Source organism: Ambystoma mexicanum, chromosome 12, assembly GCF_040938575.1.
Source record: "Ambystoma mexicanum isolate Mex_15411 chromosome 12, UKY_AmexF1_1, whole genome shotgun sequence".
NCBI lineage: Eukaryota > Metazoa > Chordata > Amphibia > Caudata > Ambystomatidae > Ambystoma > Ambystoma mexicanum.
The window spans coordinates 30,934,929-30,954,909 of record NC_090936.1 but is presented as its reverse complement, the minus strand read 5'-3'; the positions used below and the strand labels follow the sequence as shown (position 1 = coordinate 30,954,909).

Here is a 19,981-nt window from a genome sequence, read left to right as displayed (position 1 = left end):
CCTACACTCCACTCTTGTTCTTTTAGACAAAATAGAATTTGTGATTTTTCACTTACTGGGATAACCATTAGCAGGATAGCCATGCTGCGCAACCATTATCAGAAGTAATGTGTTCTTCCACATCCTTGAATTTTTAAGTATTTGCAACTTTTTCTGAATTAGGTCAATAGACTGTTTAAATGTCTTTATGAAAATGAAAATGCTATTTGCAACTTAAAGCTGTTTGCCGCATTAAGAAAATATGACATAGCGTGAATCCTTAAGTGCTATCATGGGACACTTGCTGTGTTTGCAAGATGGAAATACACTGACATTAACAATTGTTGTTAAGCGCACATGGTCTTTTCTGTCTCTCATAAAGCATATGTTTGAATGGTTTCTTTCTAACAGATTCCTCTCTTTCACACTAGAACGGAGTCATGTCTGGATTGATGCAAATGCTTTTGTTGAAGGTCTCAGCTCACATCACGGAGCAGTTGGGAATGGCCCCCGGTGGGGAATTCAGAGAAGCTTTCAAGGAGGTAAGAGATGCTTAGATTTGCACTGGTGCATGAAAAACACTCGTCGCTTTGTCCAACTATTGCTTATGGAGCCTGCACCCGGTTTGTGGTATTACACATGGCAACTGTTGTAACAGATGCTCTGAATCTCGGGCAGGAGTATTCCAGCAGGTGTTCTAATGTTTGTACAAATCAAGTTTACACAATATTTAACATGTATCTGTCAAATGGAATAACAGAGCTTTTTTTAAATTTCTTGTCCTGATCACCCTACACGTCATACTGTGAAATATAGAGGTTTGTTTAATCACTCCTTAATGTACTTGTTGATGCATGGTACAGTGGCAGGTAGCAGTGTTCATTCAGAAGAGCACTTCACTTTAGAAAGATGTTTGAGTTTAAAGCATGTCCCCTAGGTCGATCAGGGAAAATGTTGATCTTGTCTGCGGGCATTGGAGTATGAGCGTCGAGGTCTCACTAATGGAGACCTGTGCGCTCTGGCAACGATGTTTGGTGTCTGCGCATATGAATGCTGTTGGAACTGTGTACCTCTCACTTGGGATGCTCTTGTGAGGGCCCACTGAGAAGGGAAAGTGGTAAGCCTCATTGACCCTTTTGATCATTCCTGTGAGTTGCTGGCCGTGAAGATTACTCTGTGGGTGTGGATAGATCCTGCACCCAACTGTGGCTTAGGAACGGCCATCTTTTATTGTAATGAAACACGCGGAAGCGGACGCATGCACATTGGTAGCAAACAAAAGAACTGCGAATGCAGCAGACTCTAAATTCAAAACCAGTCTATAGTTTAGGATTACACAGGAAGTAGCACAAGTTAATTGCCGTTCGAACATGATAGTTCAGAAATGTTGCACAACGCCTGGTTGTTGCCATGTGTGGTTGGTGCAGACCCTATTCCACAGTGAATTTGAAGGTGACTGAATTTGTGATACTCTATTGCCTCTGCATTAATAAGAGTATTGCAAGAAGCTGTCAAGGAAAATGAGCAAAAGCAAAAATAACTGGAGAAAGGTAGTTCAAAAACTTCTCAATAAAAATGAAGACTGTCTGGCATAACAGAGATGACTGGAGTGTTCATGAAAGAGTTACCCTGATCTGCCGTAATTGATATGAACGCCCCTGCAACTACTTGTTGAGCCTGCAGTACATTACTTTGCAGGCGGGCGACATTTCTTGCACTAGGGATGTTTTGGTAACCACCCATTACGGTGAAGGAGTTACCAGTCATAACGTAGTATCTGAACTGAGGGAAGATTGGGAAACATAGTGAAGCTTAATTCACAGAAAGCCAACACTGCCAAGAATGATGGGATGCGGTGTCTGTGATGACTGTTGCAGACATTGAATTTGAATTGGTTCTCAGCAGAGCAGTACAGTGCAACATTTGCTAAAATGTGAAGAATATATGAAGGCTATACATTTTTAGTCTTCTCATTTGTCCAGAATGAAAAAACAAAATGTTTCTGTCTGATGATGCCTATATACACTTGACCAAGATAATCTGCATTTGCAGATGGCATCTCTTTGAACATCCAAAGTGCTCCCTGGTTATGTTGGATGATTGCACATGATGGCACATCTATCTGTTTCCTCACTGCATCAACCATGTCTCCTCAAGGTTTTATACTCTGTGGTTTTCTGTGGAATCCACTATGACTGTGTTGGAATCCTGAGGATGTGTGAAATGCACATCGACTCACATAATGTATATAAAAGAGACTCCTACATTGTAAACATGAGATTTTAAGACTTTCAAAAAATGAGACGCATGCGGACTACTGTGATGGGTCTGGACTGTTTGTCTCTTCTCCGCAGAAGGGAGCCACCCCCTTTGAGGGTAGGCAGGTGAGCCCACTCCAAACCTATGGATTTCTGGTCATATTGTTTAAACACAGTCAGGTGCTATGCACATTATTGCACTTTTTAGGGCATGGCAAAATTTAGCATGTCTTTTAGAGAAATATTCAGAATTAAATAAAAGGTTTCCTATAACGTTAGACTGACTGTAATGTCCTTTGGCAACACACAGCATTTTAAATGCAGTGGCTTCCTTTTAATTCTCTTATTATTTCTTGGGTGAACTTCTGTTCCTAAGAAGTTCCATCCCCTTTACATTTTATATAGTGAGCCAGCACACCCCACCTTATGTGGAGTGCTGGGAGGATACAATGTATCCCCCTTTTTACTTACCTGGCAAAATTGTTGTTACAATTTCCTGTTTACTTGATTGGCTGGTCTTCCACCTTGCCTGAAAGGAGCCAAGTCTCAATGAGGGGGGCTGAGTGTGTGCTGATTGGACAGCTAGACCGCCCCTTTCTGTAAACTGCAGGGAGTCTTTGCAGAAGTTGTCCTGTAGTTCCTGATAAATACTCTGATCCTGGAAGCTGTTGAAAAGTCGACCACTGGAGCTGAATCTGAAGAGGAAGATGAAGAAAAGATGTCTGTAGAAATTTCAAGCGACCGGAGAGCATGTTGTGTAACCGGAGCCTGATGCAACCCTTTCTTCCAATCTACCTGGGGGTCCTGAATGCGACGACTCCTAATCAGAGGCGGGTGGGATCCACTAGTCTCAAGAAGACCTGCATTTTGAGCCATCCCATGACGTGCTGCAACCTTGCTGGGCTGCAAACCACTAATAGCCTTGGACCTTGAGCCTGAGTGCAGTGCATGGTCTTCCGAAGTCTGAAACCGTCCAAAACTTTGGTGGACTCCTGCTGGATCTCCAGAGAGAAGATTTGAATCCCTGAAGTCCCCTCACCAGAGTGCAGGACCAAGCAAGTGAATCCGACCAGCGATATTCGTTCTTCATCTGGCTGCTGTAAAAGGCACCAAATCCACAGAGCCGCGCACATCTGTGAAGAAACCTTTGCTGGAAGCCTCCTCTGATGACTGCTGCTGCAAGTTCCCATCCAGTGACCAGTTCTTTCGTCTCCCAACCAAGAATCCAGGGACCGGATCCTGTGCTGCTGCATCCTGAAGGCATCTGCTCGAAGCTCTTCTTTTCTCTTAAGGTACCGTGTGGGCTTGGGTATTACTTACCATAAGCCGTGAGGCGAGTGGGTGATTCGTGTAGTTGGGAGTTTGCTTATACCACTTGCCTAGACCTAATGCTGGACTGCATATAGGGAGCCTTCTGTGAAGTCCCTGAACACTTTAACTAACTCTGAAAGTGAATACTTATTGTTTAAGAAGATATCCTCTGGAACTTTGGCTTTCCGGCAACTGAAACCTTTTCTGACTTGCCTACAGCTGGCATCTAGACCACTAGGGTCCCTCTTCTGCCTCTGAGAAAACTTATGCTATAGACTAGGGAAGGACTTTATAAGATCAGGATTCTGTCTTGAAAGTATAACAAGTGTAAAAGTACTCACTTGCTAAAGAAGTTAGCCTGGTAACTATAGCTCTATGAAAGAAGTTGTTACGAAGTGTGATTAAGTTTATGCTTACCTTTTTGAGTTACATTCTGCCCCTTTAAAAAGCATATACGTTGCTTTACTTATTTTTTAATGATGTTTTCCCCCCTTCTGAAAAGTAATAAGTATTGGTACGATGTTAGTATTCTTAACTTAATGAGTGTAAAAGCTCACCAATAGGGGTTACTTCTGTGAGAAACTTGATGGTATTCTCACTACTACTCCCTTTGCATCCTCTTTGCAGGTGGCCAGGGGAAGGCCATTGCTTTTGGATCTTTTTGGATCCTACTCATTGGGGTGGACAAGCGAGAGAGGATCACCTGGCTAGAGGGTCCTCAGGAATTGGAAGTGGGATACCCATGGGTGAAACGGGGTATTCCATATCTTCCTTTCCAAAAAGAACCCCTATACCAGAGAAGGTTATGGGATTATGGGATACTGTTCATCTAGACCCATGATCTTTGAGAAGGGTAGGAAGCAGCATTACATCAGATAGGTTAAACAAAGGAAGAGGAAGGATCGAGATGAGATACGTAAGAATACTTCTCAGTATCCCTATTATCCCCAGGATGGTCACCCTGATCTTTCCCCAACCTTTAGGTAATTATAAATGTGTTCCACTTCTCTCGCCCTTTACAATGCATGACAATACTGAACCGAAGAAGAAACAACTAGGAGCAATGAAGATTACCTCCATTACCCATTCAAGCACTGGGACGAAGAAGAGGCCTGAAGGTCGGGCATGTCCCACCAATTCACTTAATTATGGCCAGGCAAGGCAAACCCTTAATCACCACCTGTATCCTGTTAGCCCAACACAGGTGTATAAAAGCTGTGGCTACAGACAGAACGGGGGGAAGAGCGGGAGCACGGACCAGTGTACGGGTCGGAATCGGAGCGGGAAAGCCATAGTGGAGAGGAGAAGCTGAGACGCCAGAGGAATCCATTGGAATCCTACTGTAAATGCGGATCGGAGGTCCCACCTATGGGGAGGCGAGCAGCAGGAGCTGCATGAAGGCGGAGCCGAAGCTCCATACATTAGCCATCGAGTGCGAAGAGAAGCGCCCAACTATTTAGCGGTCCCTCAGGAGGAAGAAGCAAAGCAGAGGAACAGACAGAGTAGCTAGCGAGGCTGGGTAAGTGTCAAGGGCACTTATAATACCCAATGCGCTCAAAGGAGGTAGTACAGATAATAGCGGTCAATGCAATATGACTGAACTGGGTGAAAGTAACGTCCTGCATTAAACTCAACAGATCAAGTTATTTTTATTGACCATCGAATTGAACAAAATAAGTAAAAGCAACATATCGCAATGAACGACAAGGACCACGTTGCTAATATTGAATTGAATGAAACAAATTAAACTAACTTATTTTGAATACCATTTTGAATGAACTGAACAAAACATACTTTTATTGAACACTATTAGGAACAGAGCAAGTAAGCTGACCTTTATTTTGAACACAGAACTGAAAGGCAGAATCCAAAAGATATTTGATTAATTGAAAGCAACACAGATAACAAACTTAACTAATGATATGAATGCAATGATATAAGATGAACCCGCCTTGATGAACATTGAATTAAAAATCAAAATGAAGATAAACTGAAGGAAACATACAAATGTGTTAAAATTGTGAAGCTGCACTTTAAAAACTGGCTAATAAGTCTAATATTGAACTTTGAAGGAGACCTGAAAGTTCCTGGTTGCATGGCCTGTAGTCGGTGGACCGTGTGGTCTGAAACTGCGCCTTGACCAGAGAACTCCTTTATGTCAACAAGAAAGCTTACTGTTCTGAAAGCCGGAAAACAACTCTTGATAACCATCAGACTTGGGAAAGGAGTTATGCAAGTCCGGTCGAAAGACTAAAAGCCTCAAGATGTTTCCTTTTGATATTGACATTAAGCTTGTGGAAGGGAATCATGAATTCTGGTGTCTTGAAACTGTGTTGCCTTGGAACTGTGTTGAACTTGGGGAAGGGCACACCAAACTTTTTATAACATGGTATTTCCTCTAATATTCAAAGGAGGATAAATTGAACTTTGTGGTTAACTTGATAGCGTTTGGGAGAGAAGGCGGACGAGTATGCCAGAGCTGGTAGTCACTCAGATCTTTGTTTGGTACACTATTTGAGTTATGGTCGATGTCCCCAAACATGGATTTGTATTAGTTGTGAGGGCAAGTATACGATTTGGACACAGACAGATTGTTATGTTGAATTTACTGACACTGACTTTCCTTAGTTTCTTTAGATGGGGAAATCCCACCTGTATAGGGCAAGTTAGGCCTTGATCCATCCTGACATTTTTTTTATTTAATAAAACATTGTTCAACTTTGAATCTGTTGTCTGTCTCCTTCCATGATGCCAACCTCAGACTGCCTTCAAATACATTGTGTCATCCTTAAAGTGTAACGCTGGGTTTTGCTTTCCCTGGTCTGCTTTATATAGATCTAAAATAGTCTCTGAGTTAATACTTAGTTTTGAGTTGCTGATGGCTCCTCTTAAAAGTATATAGGTGTTACTCACCTTGGATATCTATTGCTCTTCTAAATTTTTAACCCTGGCTTGTGCTTCCCTGAATTGCTTTGGTGCTATTCTAAAATAGTTTCATAAAGTTCTTACTTAACTTAGAAATTTTATTATACACTTCTTAAAAGTATCCTGGTTATGACTAGCTATTGGATAGTGAATAGTTATGTACCATTAGGTCAATTACGTACCTTGAAATACCTTGTCTTTCTTAAAGTGTAATTGGGTTTTGCTTTCCCTGATTTGCTTAGTGCATTCTAAAATAGTTATTGAGTGTTCATAATTATCATTGAGAAGCTCGAGGCCCCTCCAGAAAGTATACAAGTTGTTTTACTAGCTCTGAACTGAGTTCTAAAAAGTAATGTTGCAAGGGCTATACTTGTAACAACAGGGTTGGTTTAATATGTGATTTCTATAACTGTGTATCACTGCATGACTGACGGGGTCTACTACCCTTGAATTACTGATTGTATTCTAAAAGTATATATAACCTGGTTTTACTCCCCAAGAATATCTGACTGCCGTTCTGAATGTGTTGTAGGTTTGACTAACCTTGACTACTGATTGTAGTCTTAATAAGGTTAGACTTTGGGTTGTTACCCATAAGTATTGAGTTGTTTTTTTATCATTGTGTTTATATGATGTTTATAGTACTTCCCTTTCCATATATTTATCTCTGTCTACTTGTATTTAAATAAACCCTTTATTTTTACAATACATAGTGCTTCAGTGTTTCTTTGAGACCAGACTGCAGCAGGGAGCCCCGAAACCCTTGCTCCGCACAAAGAGCATTAGCTGCCGAGCAGTGGAAGGGAAGTGAATGCTCCAGAAGAGGTAATGCTGTTGAGAGTGGTTAACAGATATTCGAGGCTGGGAAAACCACATAGTTTATGGGCGCCTGATCAATCCTTACGGGTAGACGCCCCACTGAGACAAATAAAGCCTGTTGGAGGGCCAGAGGACTTTGGGAAGTCGAAGAACCACGAACTATAACAAACGGAACTGAAAGGAGAGACAACATGGTGGTTTCCAGTCCTTAAATATAAAACAAGAACATTGTCTAGAACGAAGGGATTGTATTAGGAAAACCTTTTCTTCCTGGAGAGAGAATTGTAAAGAATTGACATTTGACATCCAGAACCTACAGAGAGGTTGTGAACTGTGTTGAGGAACATTGACGACCTTTTAAAACATAGTGAAAATAAATCCAAGTGATTGAGCCGGGCAGAAGCTAAGGACAGGGGCTATTGCTCCAGCCTCTAAGTGGGCCACTTAGATATTAGGATTCAAATGGAAGACTATTTCTTTTGGACTTTGACAAGCGTCCTTACTTTTAGTTGGTTAGACTGGGATCTTCCATCATAGCACTAGGGCTAGATGGACCTTTTCTAGTTTGCCACACTACAGTAAGTAAGCAATTATGATTAATCAAAATATGGATTCTGATGTTTAAGGTTTGCTTGATAGTGCAGAGGCCCACACTTCCACAGTACCAATGTAAAACTGTTTGCCAATTAACTATTTACTATCACAGATTGTACAAAAAATGGTGTCTTTCAGACAGTTCAAGGGTTTTAATGTTTGTGGGAGCTCGGGTCATCCCTCTCTCTCGTTTGCCCATGAACCTCCTTCCTAACTTGGGCATCTGTAAGTGCGGGTTCGTTCTCCTGATAGTTAAACCTTAATGTCTAAGATCTTCACATATGCTAGATATGGTATGCCAAAATGCACACTATCTTACCTCCCTCCTGGACTTCCTAGCTTTCCCTACTGTAACAGGCTAGTGTTCTACAGGAGTTTGGTAAGTGTCTTGCTCGGTTTTAATCCAACTAGATCGGGAGGATCGCTCAGGGGCAACACGCTTGCCTTGGAAGTAAAACGACATGCAGTAACACATTCGATCCCAGGGTCCGCGCTAAGAAACCTCTGGGTACTAAGCATGGTATATTATAAACTGGCTCACTTGCCTCAGTTCCTCTACTCTTACTGCTCCTCCCTCCACTTACTACCCCTCCTATGAGCTGTCCCGCAGATGTTTTACTCCTCCTGTCCTTTGATGTTACCACTTCACCCACTCCACTTTGCTACTTCCCACTCCCCCCCCCAAACCCCTCGGCCCTCCTCAGCTCCCTGCTGGCCTCCTCCCATACATCTCCCGTTTTCCGTTGCTGCACTTCTCAGCAACTCTTTTCCTCCACTACTCCTCAAACGCCCTCCTTTCACCCTATACCATTCAATTCACATTCACTCCTTACACCATCTTCTGCTGCTCACTTGCCGCACAAACGCAGGCAATCAAACGGCACTCTTAAATCAATACTTTTCCTGCTCCAACAACCTCCTCCACAAGCAGCTACTCCTTCCTCCTTCTGATCTCTTGGTTGTCCTCTATCTCTGACCTCACCCAGAACACCCACACTTCCTGCATCCTGTTCCTTTAGATATCCCTCCCTTCCTACGGATTGGTCCTCTTCGCCTAGTCAATTTGGGCTACTCTTCCCCGCCTGCGATGTGCATGGGGCAGTTTGAAAAGGGCTTAAGGCCCCACCCACTCGTACCGTGGGTGTTTGCTGTGTAATTACAGCGTACCAAGTTCAAGGTAACCGCTCGCATTTCGAGAACTGATCTCCATGACAGTGTTTTAGTCTTTGATAATGTCTCTGGTGGTTTATGTAAGAAACGCATGGTGGCAATAGTAAAGACGGACACAAGTGATCACAGTTCAAGGGTGTTTATTAAACTGTATGAATTGATGAGAAAAACGCCTCATCTAAACCTAAATCTAACATGGAAGCAAGCTACGACCATCAAATAATAATAAAGCAGTCCTAGTGGCGTCTTGTCAAATAAAAAGTGCCTATACTATAAAGAACTATTGCCAATCGGGATCTGCGTGATTTTTCTGTCGTGGAAAAGTCAGCAACGGAAAAGTTTGCATGAGAAATGTGCAAACCAATAAAGATTTGCACATTTCCCATGCAAACACGCATCTACAAACCCCCACAACACACCCTTTCTTTTGGTGAGGTCAAACTTTTTTATAAGGTAAAACCGTACAATACCGCCAATCCTTACTACTGAGTTACTAAATAGTGTGGGATAATGTTCATCAGAAAAGAGAGTGTTCACAAACTAGAGTCTCCCTTCCCCATGTTTTGAGCACAGGACAGGGCTTCTTCAGCACAAGCTTTCCAAATTATCAGGGCCTTCTGAGGTCAAGTCTCTTTTACACCAAGTGTCTTGCCTCAGAGGGTCTGATGTACTATTAGCAACAAACAATAAGTTCCTTTCAGTAATCTTCCTGTCGGGGGATTTCCTTTCCCCTGTGGATCCTGATGAACTGGGCTCCAATCCTTTTTGTAACCTTGGCTTCCCTCGGTCGTGTTCACATTTGCCAGTTCACAGAGTTCATTTGCTCATAATGCCTTGTGGGATTCACTTCCCTTATTTTTTTGTAGCCCCCAATCAGGCTTTTTCTCTCAAGCCCCTGGTCAGGCTTTCCACATTTATCATTCATACAGTGTTTTCCCTCAGCCGGGCACACATGCCTGTATTACAATGTCACAACTTTAATGGGTTAAGGACCTTCGAGTGTACAAGGGATTTTTGGCTTGACCCATGTATGACCACCTTAACTCCCTTTCGAATGGATGCCCATGTGGCGCTGGAACACTGTGCAGCTGGTTTTACCCTCAACGTTACAAGTTCACTAGTACACAAGTCCTTTGTTCATAACAAGTTGCCGTTTGCAACCTTCGCTCAACACCGTCCGGTTTACTATCGGTTCTCCCTCCGACTCACTGTCTGTGCTGACCTCCTTGTTGTTTCTTATCTCTGGTGTCAAGGATGGTACCACGGTTGCAAGAACGCCTCCCCACCTGGGTTATCAGTGCGGGAGGGTGCTGTGCACCGTTGGCATCTGTTACACCACACGTCGGCTGTAGCTCCCGGTCTTATGATTCCTTTCACTGACGCTTTGCGGGTTTGGGTCGAAAAGGGAAAGGGCACTTCCTTCCTTTTCATCCTTTCTGGTCTCGCCGCCTTTCTTCTCTGTTTGAACTGCCATCCTGGAATAGCTGCTTCCTTGTGCGTTTGTCCTTGCTCAAAGTGTGCTCTCATGCTCAGCCTTTTATTCCTGTGCGGAAGGAGAAAGGACTGTCGGGTGTGTGTTGTCATTGTAAATTGCCTGACTCTTTTGTTGGGACAAGTCAGGTAAACAGCTCTGGTGTTAGTCCGTTGTCTTCCACGATGTAAAAAGTGTTTGTGTTGGAAAAGGAGGAAGATGGTTACAGCTTAAGTAGCCTTTAGGTAGGATGGGGAAAAGATATAATAAAGAAGGGGGCACCGCGTCTCAACCTTCGGTGTCCCACTTCTACTCCCGAAGACCCCTCACCCAGGTGATCCTCCCCCACTGGTCCACCCCCGGGAACTGGATCCAATAGCGATGGCCGTGTCCTGGCCACCTTCTTGATGACAGATCTCTGGGGACTAGCAGGCGAGACGTCTTTAGGTTTCTCACATTTAGTGAATCATGTTGTATGTGCAAACCTGCACCAATGCTTCTTTGGTGCTAGGCCACACCATCTCTGTGTCTGCCGCTTATGCTCACAGCTTTATCCTGTGGCTCTCTCTCCTTTGTGAACCGCTCCGCCTCCCCTCCCCCCCACCAGTGGCTCTGGGCTGGCTCCTCTTGATGTGGGGGTTGCTCAGTAGCATGGGAGTGTTTCTGTTTCTGATGTGGGTGATGGGTGTCTTTGTTTCTCCAGTTCTTTCAGGGCGGCCAGGAGGACAATCTTGCATTGTTTTGGATCTGCAAAAATAAGAGAAACATTGGGCAGCATTTTGGTCCAGAGGCATGATAGGAGATAATGGGCTGAATGCAAGCATTCTGGCACACGGGTGCCGGGAGACAGGAATTGGGCCCTTCTCTGCTGCCACCATCGTCCTCGGGGGTCGGACTAGCTCTGACTGTGACTAGCCTTGTCAGATTACACAAATCATAATGGGAGATAACATGTCTATGCTCCTACAAGTGCTATAATCTGGAAAGGGGAGTTGTATGTTGAGAAATGAGCTCTGTGATTTGTATTAAACAATGTGTAACCTGTCGCAGTGGAAGGAATCCTTTTCTGTTGTTCATTCTCTTCACTCATCCTTGTATTTTGTTGCAGGCCAGTAAAGTGCCCTTCTGTAAGTTTCATCTTGGAGATCGGCCCATCCCGGTCACCTTCAAGAGAGCAATTGCTGCACTTTCCGTCTGGCAGAAAGTCAAACTTGCGTGGGGTCTCTGCTTCTTATCAGACCCAATCAGGTAGGAGGATGTTTCATTCAGTTTACCACATTAGCATAAATTATGCATATTGATTTAAAGTTATTGAACTAATAATGTGCAGTACTCGGTGTTGTATCTCCCTGCAATGTGTTTACCCTATGTAGTGATCACTGAACACTATCAAAGGTGAGGACCTGAAACTGTCAGTTCTAAACATGGACATCGGAGATCAGGTTCAAAACCAAGATCAGAAACTTTTAGTTTTGAAAGCTCTGGCTCACATTCTAACATTACATCCGTTTGGATCAAGCTCTCCCAAAACAGGGGCCATGCTAAGGATATAGAAGGTCATGCTACATGTATTTCTCATTCACCGACTGGTGAGCTGTAGTCCATAAAGCTAAAAGAGTGTATAAGCCTGTATCCTACATGCCGGGGAAGATGGATGTATTTGTTTTGGCATTTTATTCATTACCAGCTTGTTGGCTTCAGACAGCTTGGTAGCTCGTTGACCTTCTGATGCTGGACCCCTGGTGTGTTTGGTTTTCCCCACAAGATGAAGGTGGTAGAGATAGACTACGTATTTGTGCAAAAACCAGGCAAGTAAAACATAGAATAAATGTCACACCTCTACTCTTTAATCCAAGAGCAGCAAGAATGATTGACAGAACACATAGGTCTCCTTTCATGTGTTACTAATGAAAACAAGTATTTCAAACCAAAAGGTTGTCCCCTTTCCATAGAGAGTTTTACTGGTGCCCTTCCTGTATTTCGGTGGGGCACAAACTTGTTCCTGCCTTGCCCTTGCTATACCGTCAGTCAGTGGTGGGCAAGGGGACTATTGATGAGCTAGTCACACTTCTGTGCATTCGTTGAGCCTGGGTCTACTAATTGAAACAACTTCAGCCAAACGTATAATAATATGTATTTTATATGGAAATGGAAAAAGTAAAGCAAAAAAAGATCAAAATAGTAGGTGTGTAGTGCAATGACAATTATTAACAATGGCACGTACATAGAGTGTAGACAAAAAATCACATTCATTTTCTTATACTCAATTGTTTAGTCAGAAAAAACATGTACAACCCTAATTATTTACAGTAACATATTTACAGTGACACATATATAGAAACAGAAAGGTAAAGTCAAATGAAAAATCCACATTCGTTCTGTGGAGAAATCTCCTAGATCATTCCCAATTTGGCAGAGTTGTGACTGAATTGTTTCTGGAAGTGAAAAACAAAACCAATTTGATGTTATTTTCGCAAATGCTATCTAAATTGCATGTATTCCTACAGTCCCTATACTCACTATACTATGCAAACAAAACAACAACTGCAGCATCAGTACCCCCCACATCCCTACTAGCCGGCATGGAATTTGCCTTTCGATTATAGGTTTGTTACTAGATAACATAGTGTAAACAGAAAGATGTCTTGCTGAAGACTGTGTCTAAGACTTCAAAGCAAAAGGACCGCTGAAATAGCTTTGTCTTGGTCAGATGCTTGTTGGTCAGTACAGGGCATTAACCGTAGCAAACAAAATGTAACCAACTGCTTACCACCCAATCTCTGGCCTTGCTGGTTCTCCCCTTCAGTCCTGCAGGAACTGGAGCGGCTACTATAACTGCATCTAACAATGTTTGCACTGGGAGGCTGGCCACACAAATATCTCCAATTATTACCATAATGTTAACTTAATATCTAAGAGGGAATCGATCTGTATGCCAGAGAAAAAAAATGGAATGGTGCGTAGATAGTCCAACTTTTAATTTCAGTTTTTCTTTAAAAAAATCTTTCCTTTGTATCTCAGATTTGGGGAAAACACAGTTACATGATGTTTTTACAAGACACAACAGATATTTTACAACACATTCTTTCTAACATGCTAAAAAAAAATCCAGACTCTCATAGAATACAGTCAGTAATTAATTTAATGCAGGATATAAAGCACATAGGAAAATTTGTTTGTTTTTTTAAAAAATAGTTTGGGACTAGGCAGAGTTTACCCAGGGCTTCACTTCATGAATAGCTTGTTTTGGAAAATTTGACGTTAGTTGAGAAGCTCCCAAGCTGGCCAGAAGCGATGACTTTGCATGAAGAATCTTAAATACTGAGAATGTTTACTCGGAGCGCAAGCTCTTTTTTCCAGTACAAGCATTTTGAGTGGCAAATATTTGCAAGAAGGGGCTTGTCCAACCAGGATATAACTCTAGAAGCCAGGAACAGACCATTAAATTGAATGTTTGTATTTTTGTTACCCTTCTTCTGGAATGCTCTGGAGTCACATTCGCTCAGTCGGCAGTGGAAAGCTAAAGTTTCCATGTGATAATTCCGCATTTTGAAGGGCGCATGAAAAAAATAAGATTTTTTGGGGTTCATATTGTGTGTCCATAAAAAGCAGAATAACCACTATTTCGTGGGAGGTCTCCTCTCTTTCCCCTTGAACTCCCTCTCTGAAAACTGATCCTCTGCCCTTTTACATCGGGGGATTTAAACCCCTCACCCCCCAAAACCCTCTTTATACGCGCACGTGCTCAAAGGGCCCCTCCCACCCAAGAAAACTGTTCCTCGACCTCCCCAAAAAAAATTTACACTTGACCTTTTCCTTCCACACTACTCACATTTCCCTCAACATACACACAGATAGACACACACACTTACCTTCAATGCCCACAACTTCTGTCTTCTCTCCCGGCCTGTCTGCTCCTGTCATCCCCTGTGCACACTCATTTGCGTCCAGGGCCTTGGCAGTTTAATTTAGAAAGACCGCTCAGAGCGGTCTCCCAGTGGTCTTTCTAAACCGATTATATTTTTTTATTTTCACCTTTTTTTTAAAAAAAAAAGGTTATTTCACTCTACTCTGATTTGATTGTAAGTGATTATTCTGCATTTTGAAAGCCGCACACAAAAAAGACTATTATTTGTGGGTGATTTTTTGCGGGCTTCAAAATGCAGAATAATCACTATTTTGAGGGTTCCCCTACCTCCCAACTCACCCCCCCAATAAATTATCCCTGCCCTTAAAATCATGGGGTTTCACTCCTCTTCTCTCCACCAAACCCCCCTGAACTCCTCTTTCCTCCACCACACAGTCGCACGCAGACTTGTCTGTTTGCCAGGAAAGGCTGTGGCAAATGATTGTCAAAAAATACTGGATTTTTTAAATTTAATGTATGAACATCATTTGCTCCTTGGGGGTGGGAAACAAGTGTACTGTGCAACATGTCCTGCCCATGAAAAATAAATGAAGGACTGAAAAGTCAATTGGGGTATGCCTTTTTTTGTGTGAATTGTAGTGTCAACCAGTTTTGTCTCATTTCACGATTCCCATACTTGTCTGCTTGCAACGTTGAAAGAATTGCAGTAATGGCTTAATTATAATATGTCGAATTATTGAACTCAATTCAAAGCACATCTGTTTAATTATGAATTAGTGATTTGAATAATCATCTTCAAATGTTCTGGCAAAACTATGTTTATTCTTCTAAAACACCTTCTCCCAACCTGCAGTATTGCAATCCCTTATTTTAGTCTTCGAATTGGAAACCTGGTTTTGTTTTCCTTTGAACTATTTTTCGTCGATGCTCATCCTGCAGACTGATGGTAGCCTGTGCTTCCATTTATTTCAGTAAAGATGATGTGGAGAAATGCAAACAGAAGGACTTGCTGGAACAGATGATGGCGGAGATGATTGGAGAATTTCCTGATCTCCATCGAACTATTGTTTCCGAGAGAGATGTGTATTTGACCTACATGTTAAAGCAAGCAGCCAAGAAAACCGAACTACCTCGTACTTCAGAAAGTAATGACAATCACTTTTACCTACATTTGTACCTTTGTCTGAGGCGAGCCCTTAACTCAGGAACTCTTTACCCAGACACTGTTTGTATCTTTTTGTCAGAGTTGACGTTGAAACTAGTATGGGCCCTGTTATCCTAGAGCATGGGTCTGCAACCTTTGACTCTCCAAATATTTTGTATTACTACTCCATCATCTCTAGCCAGCATAGTCCATGAAAAGGGATAATGGGGCTTGTAGTCCAAAACCTCTGGAGAGCCAAAGGTTGCAGACTTCTGTCCTAGTCTAATGCGTAGATTATAGGTTTTTAGTTTGCAAATTTAAAGTTTGAAACCTCTATATTGGAACATTAATCCTCAAAAATAAAAGTTAGGAAAATAAGTTCAGAAATGCACAGTTTTCATGCTAGGCCCTTTAAAAACATACATTTTCGGTTTTATTTAGATTTCTCTTGAAACTTTTAATGTGTTAATGTTATGGTTATATTTCAAGCATGTGCCTTCTTCTACCCTCCTGCCCCTTTGTATTAGCTACCCTCTTCACACCTTGTGCTCCTTTCTTTCGAATATAAAGGAGGTCCACTTTACCTTCCTTTTTACGCCATTGACCTTTCTCTGAAACATGCCCTTCTCCAGCATGGGGTCTGGCATGGATTCACATGCTCATGAATATTCCCCGTCGTCAGGCTGGGAATCCTCGGTAAAGAAAAAATCAGTATCAGTTTCATTTCTGATCTGTCTTTCGTAGTAGTAACCAATCGCTGATCTCTGCGTCATACTGATCACAGCCAATGACTGCCCTCTATCTAAGCCCCGCCTCTGGCAGCCATCTTCAGATTTTTACTGCACGTTCAAGTGTTGGGATCTTCGTGCTATTGCTCTCGAGCGTTAGTGCTATTTTTCATGTTTTTTCTCAGAAAAATGTCTCTTTTTCGGTCAAAAGAGCCTCAAGCTCCACCGTCTCTTCATCCGATCAACGGGGACCCCTTGTCGGATTCGTCTACGCCCCTCAAGGGTGAAGATTTCGTCGAGCCACGCTTTTGGAGGACTCCAGAAGTTTCTCAGGCCCATCTCGGACATGGCCCAGGATAAGGGAAGCTCGACGCCCGGAAAGCTGTTCAGGGTCTGCCCTGAATGCCAGCTTCAGAATGTCTTTAAGGAGGACGAACACTCCCTTTACCTTTACTGCCTACATGAGGACAAGACGCACGTGGAGAAGGACTGTGCGTTTTGCGGCAATATGTCGGAGCGGACCATGAAGGACCGCCATCAACGTCTCACCAACTGGCTGGAAGGAAAGAGCCCGTCAGGCGAGAAGAAGAAGAAGTCCGAGCGGTCTTCGAAGACCTTTGAGGGCGCCCCGGCGACGGGGGTCCAACAGAAGGCCAAGCACCGCGAGTCTGCTGGCACCGGGAGCGCCGAACGGTCGGGCTCTACGGGCGCCAGGCAGGGCGCATCCTCCCCGGCGCCATCAACCACGAGCCAACGCTCTGGCTCGGGTAAGAGGAAGGCCGAGCACCCGGCGAAACTCCTGGAGAGACCCCGGTCGAACTCGAAGGCCCCATCGGAGGGGGAGCGAGGCGGTGACCCTCCCCCCAAGGAGAAGGCGGTGAGTGCACCTAAGGTGGTGAAAGCCTTAATCCACCCGGCCAAGGCCTCTATCGAGACAGTCACGGCGGCCCTGGCTCAGCCTGTGGAGGCTACACCAGTGGTGGCGACCTCGGGGCCCAGAGTCTCCCTGCCACCGCGGACGGAGTCCTCTTTCATGCCCATCGACAGGACCCCCGTGAAACCTCTGACGGAGAAGAAAAAGGGGGGGCAGGAGGTCGTCGTGGATTCGGCCTCAACCTCTGAGGAGGAGCTGATCGAAGTCTTAAGCCACGGCGTTGGCGTGGAAGAAGACCAGCCCGTCGGGAGGGACCCCGACGTAGGAGACGACGAGAATGTCGAGGGTGCCGACGGGGCTCCTGACCGCCCGCCGGAATCCCCTCAACCAGTGCCGCAAGACAACTCGGCAGCCATTTTGTTGGCTATACAGTCCTTATGCTCGGAGATAAGGACGAGACTGCCGTTACCACCAACGGAGGAACCGCTCCCGACGGGGGACCCGGAGCCAGGCCCTTCTGGGAGCCCTCCCCCTAAGAGAAGAAGGATTCATCCTCCACCTCCTTTTCAGCCATCTCGCCCTGTTCAGCCCTCGTCCCCGTCCACGACACGTGGGGATGATACAGGGACTGACACGGCCGCGACGGGTACAGACGACAAGGTTTACGACGAGGATCTCCCGTCGTCACCTCCCACCCGGGCTTCCCCGCCCGACGAGATTGGATCGTTTCACTCCATGATCGCCAGGGCATCCAAGCTTTTCCAGCTCTGCCCGGAAGAGAAGAAGAAGGAAGGTTTCCTTTATCAACGGCGCGAGGCCAAGAGGAAGACGGTCCTTGCTGTACCTCTACTAGACGATATTTGGGATGAGGGCCTCGCCCTCCTCAAGTACCCATCCAGGACAACGGCTAGAAGGGATCGGTACGAGAAGAAGTACCGGGTCCCGGACGCGGCCCCCTTGTGCCTTCGGGCACAGCCGACCCTGGACTCGGTCATCTCCGCGGCGGCCAGGAAGAAAGCGGGGGGGGGCGCGGCCACTACGTCGACCTCCCCGCCGGATGGCGAGGGAAAGAAATTAGACACGATGGGACGCAGAGTCATCTCGTCGGCAGCAACGACGATTAAAGCGGCCAATGCCTTGGCTATCGTAGCCCGCTACGACGGGGAGTTGTGGTACAAACTGGCCTCCCTGCTGGACTTCCTACCAGACGACAAGAGGGCGGAAGCCCTAGAGATCTTGCAGGAAGGAGAGGTGGCGTCGGACCACGCCATTACGATTGCGACGGACATCGCTGACACTGGATTTCGCCAGTTGGGCAACGGCGTGGATGACTCAAGGCTACTGACTTCCGTCAGGACGTGCAGACCAGAGTCTTGGACATGCCGTTCGACGGAAACAACCTGTTTGGGAAAACAGTGGGCGATTCCCTTCAAGCCATCAAGGCGGACACGGAGACGGCCCGGGCTCTTGGGGTTCTCCAGGAGCGGCGGCCGCCCTTTCGGAGCGGCGGAGGCAAACAGGGTGCCTCCAAAGGTTCCAGCATCGGATTTTCCACCTACCGTCAAGCGGCCCGTTCGTCGTCACAGGAAGCTAACAGGGGACGAGGCAAGTCAGGCGGACCCCGCCGTTGACGCCAAGGAGGACAAGGCGGCAAAGCCTCGTCGAAGCAGGACTGAACCGGCCGTGGGGTCGGGCCCCCACCGAAGCACCCCGGTGGGAGGCCGGCTGGCGAGCTTCGTCAGCACGTGGGAGTCCATCTCCACCGACCGTTGGGTGCTGGACGCCCTGGCTCAGGGTCACGCGCTCGAGTTTCTAAAGAAGTGCCCACGCGTCCCCCCTGTGGCCAGGAAAGAACATCACGTCCCTCAACTTCTCTTGGAGGTAAAGGCGATGCTCAAGAAGGGCGCCATCGAGCTCGTCCCAAAGAGGCTTCGGGGCTCCGGAGTTTACTCAAGATACTTCCTCGTGAAGAAGAAGACGGGAGGATGGCGTCCCATCCTGGACCTACGACGACTGAACAAATTCATCAAGGCACAGAAGTTCCGGATGGTCACCCTCCAACACGTCTTGGGTCAACTGGAGGAGGGCGATGTCCTGTCGTCGTTGGATTTGGAGGATGCCTACTTCCATATTCCCATCCTAAAGGGACACTGAAAGTTTCTCAGGTTCGTGGTCCAAGGGCGTCATTACCAGTTCAAAGCCCTTCCCTTCGGATTGAGGTCGGCACCCAGGGTATTCACCAAGTGCCTCTGCACCGGTGGCGGCGCAGCTGCGCTGAGAGGGGATCCACGTCTAACCCTACCTGGACGACTGGCTCATCCGAGCAAAGACGAAGGAGCTCGCCGTGGAGCACAAGGCAAGGACCGTCCAACTACTCAGGGACCTGGGATTCTCCATAAAGTACGCCAAGTCCCACCTGGTGCCCGCGCAAGACGCACTGTTTCTGGGAGCGAAGCTCGACACAGTGGCGCTTCTGGCCTCTCCGTCGGAGGAAAGGACGAGGACCATCTTGGGCAAGGTGCAGCGGATGCTGGCTGCGGACGCGGCCAGGGTGAGGTCCTTCAAGTCCCTCCTCGGAATGATGTCTTCTTGCATTTATCTCATCCGCCTGTGCAGGCTCCGGATGCGCCCGTTGCAGGAGTTCCTGGACGCGCGTTGGATCCAGACGACGGGCAGCTTCGAGGAGAGGATCACACTCGACGAGAGTTTCCGACGAGCGATCCGGTGGTGGGGCACCCGCGTGCATCTGACGGCGGGCATGGACTTCCAGACCCCCGGCCACCAGGAGACAGTGACCATGGATGCCTCCCTGGAAGGGTGGGGAGCGCACACCGAAAGTC

At 45.7% G+C, this 19,981-nt stretch overlaps 1 protein-coding gene across 1 annotated transcript in view; it reads left to right on the top strand.

Annotated features, from left to right (window-relative positions):
* The window catches only part of TRABD (TraB domain containing), a 125,275-nt gene that overhangs the window by 66,223 nt on the left and 39,071 nt on the right, over positions 1 to 19,981 (top strand). Inside the window, exons 6-8 of the mRNA XM_069627856.1 lie at positions 411 to 521; positions 11,636 to 11,775; positions 15,368 to 15,540. Coding sequence (XP_069483957.1) covers positions 411 to 521; positions 11,636 to 11,775; positions 15,368 to 15,540 — 424 coding nt within the window. The remainder of the gene's footprint in view (positions 1 to 410; positions 522 to 11,635; positions 11,776 to 15,367; positions 15,541 to 19,981) is intronic.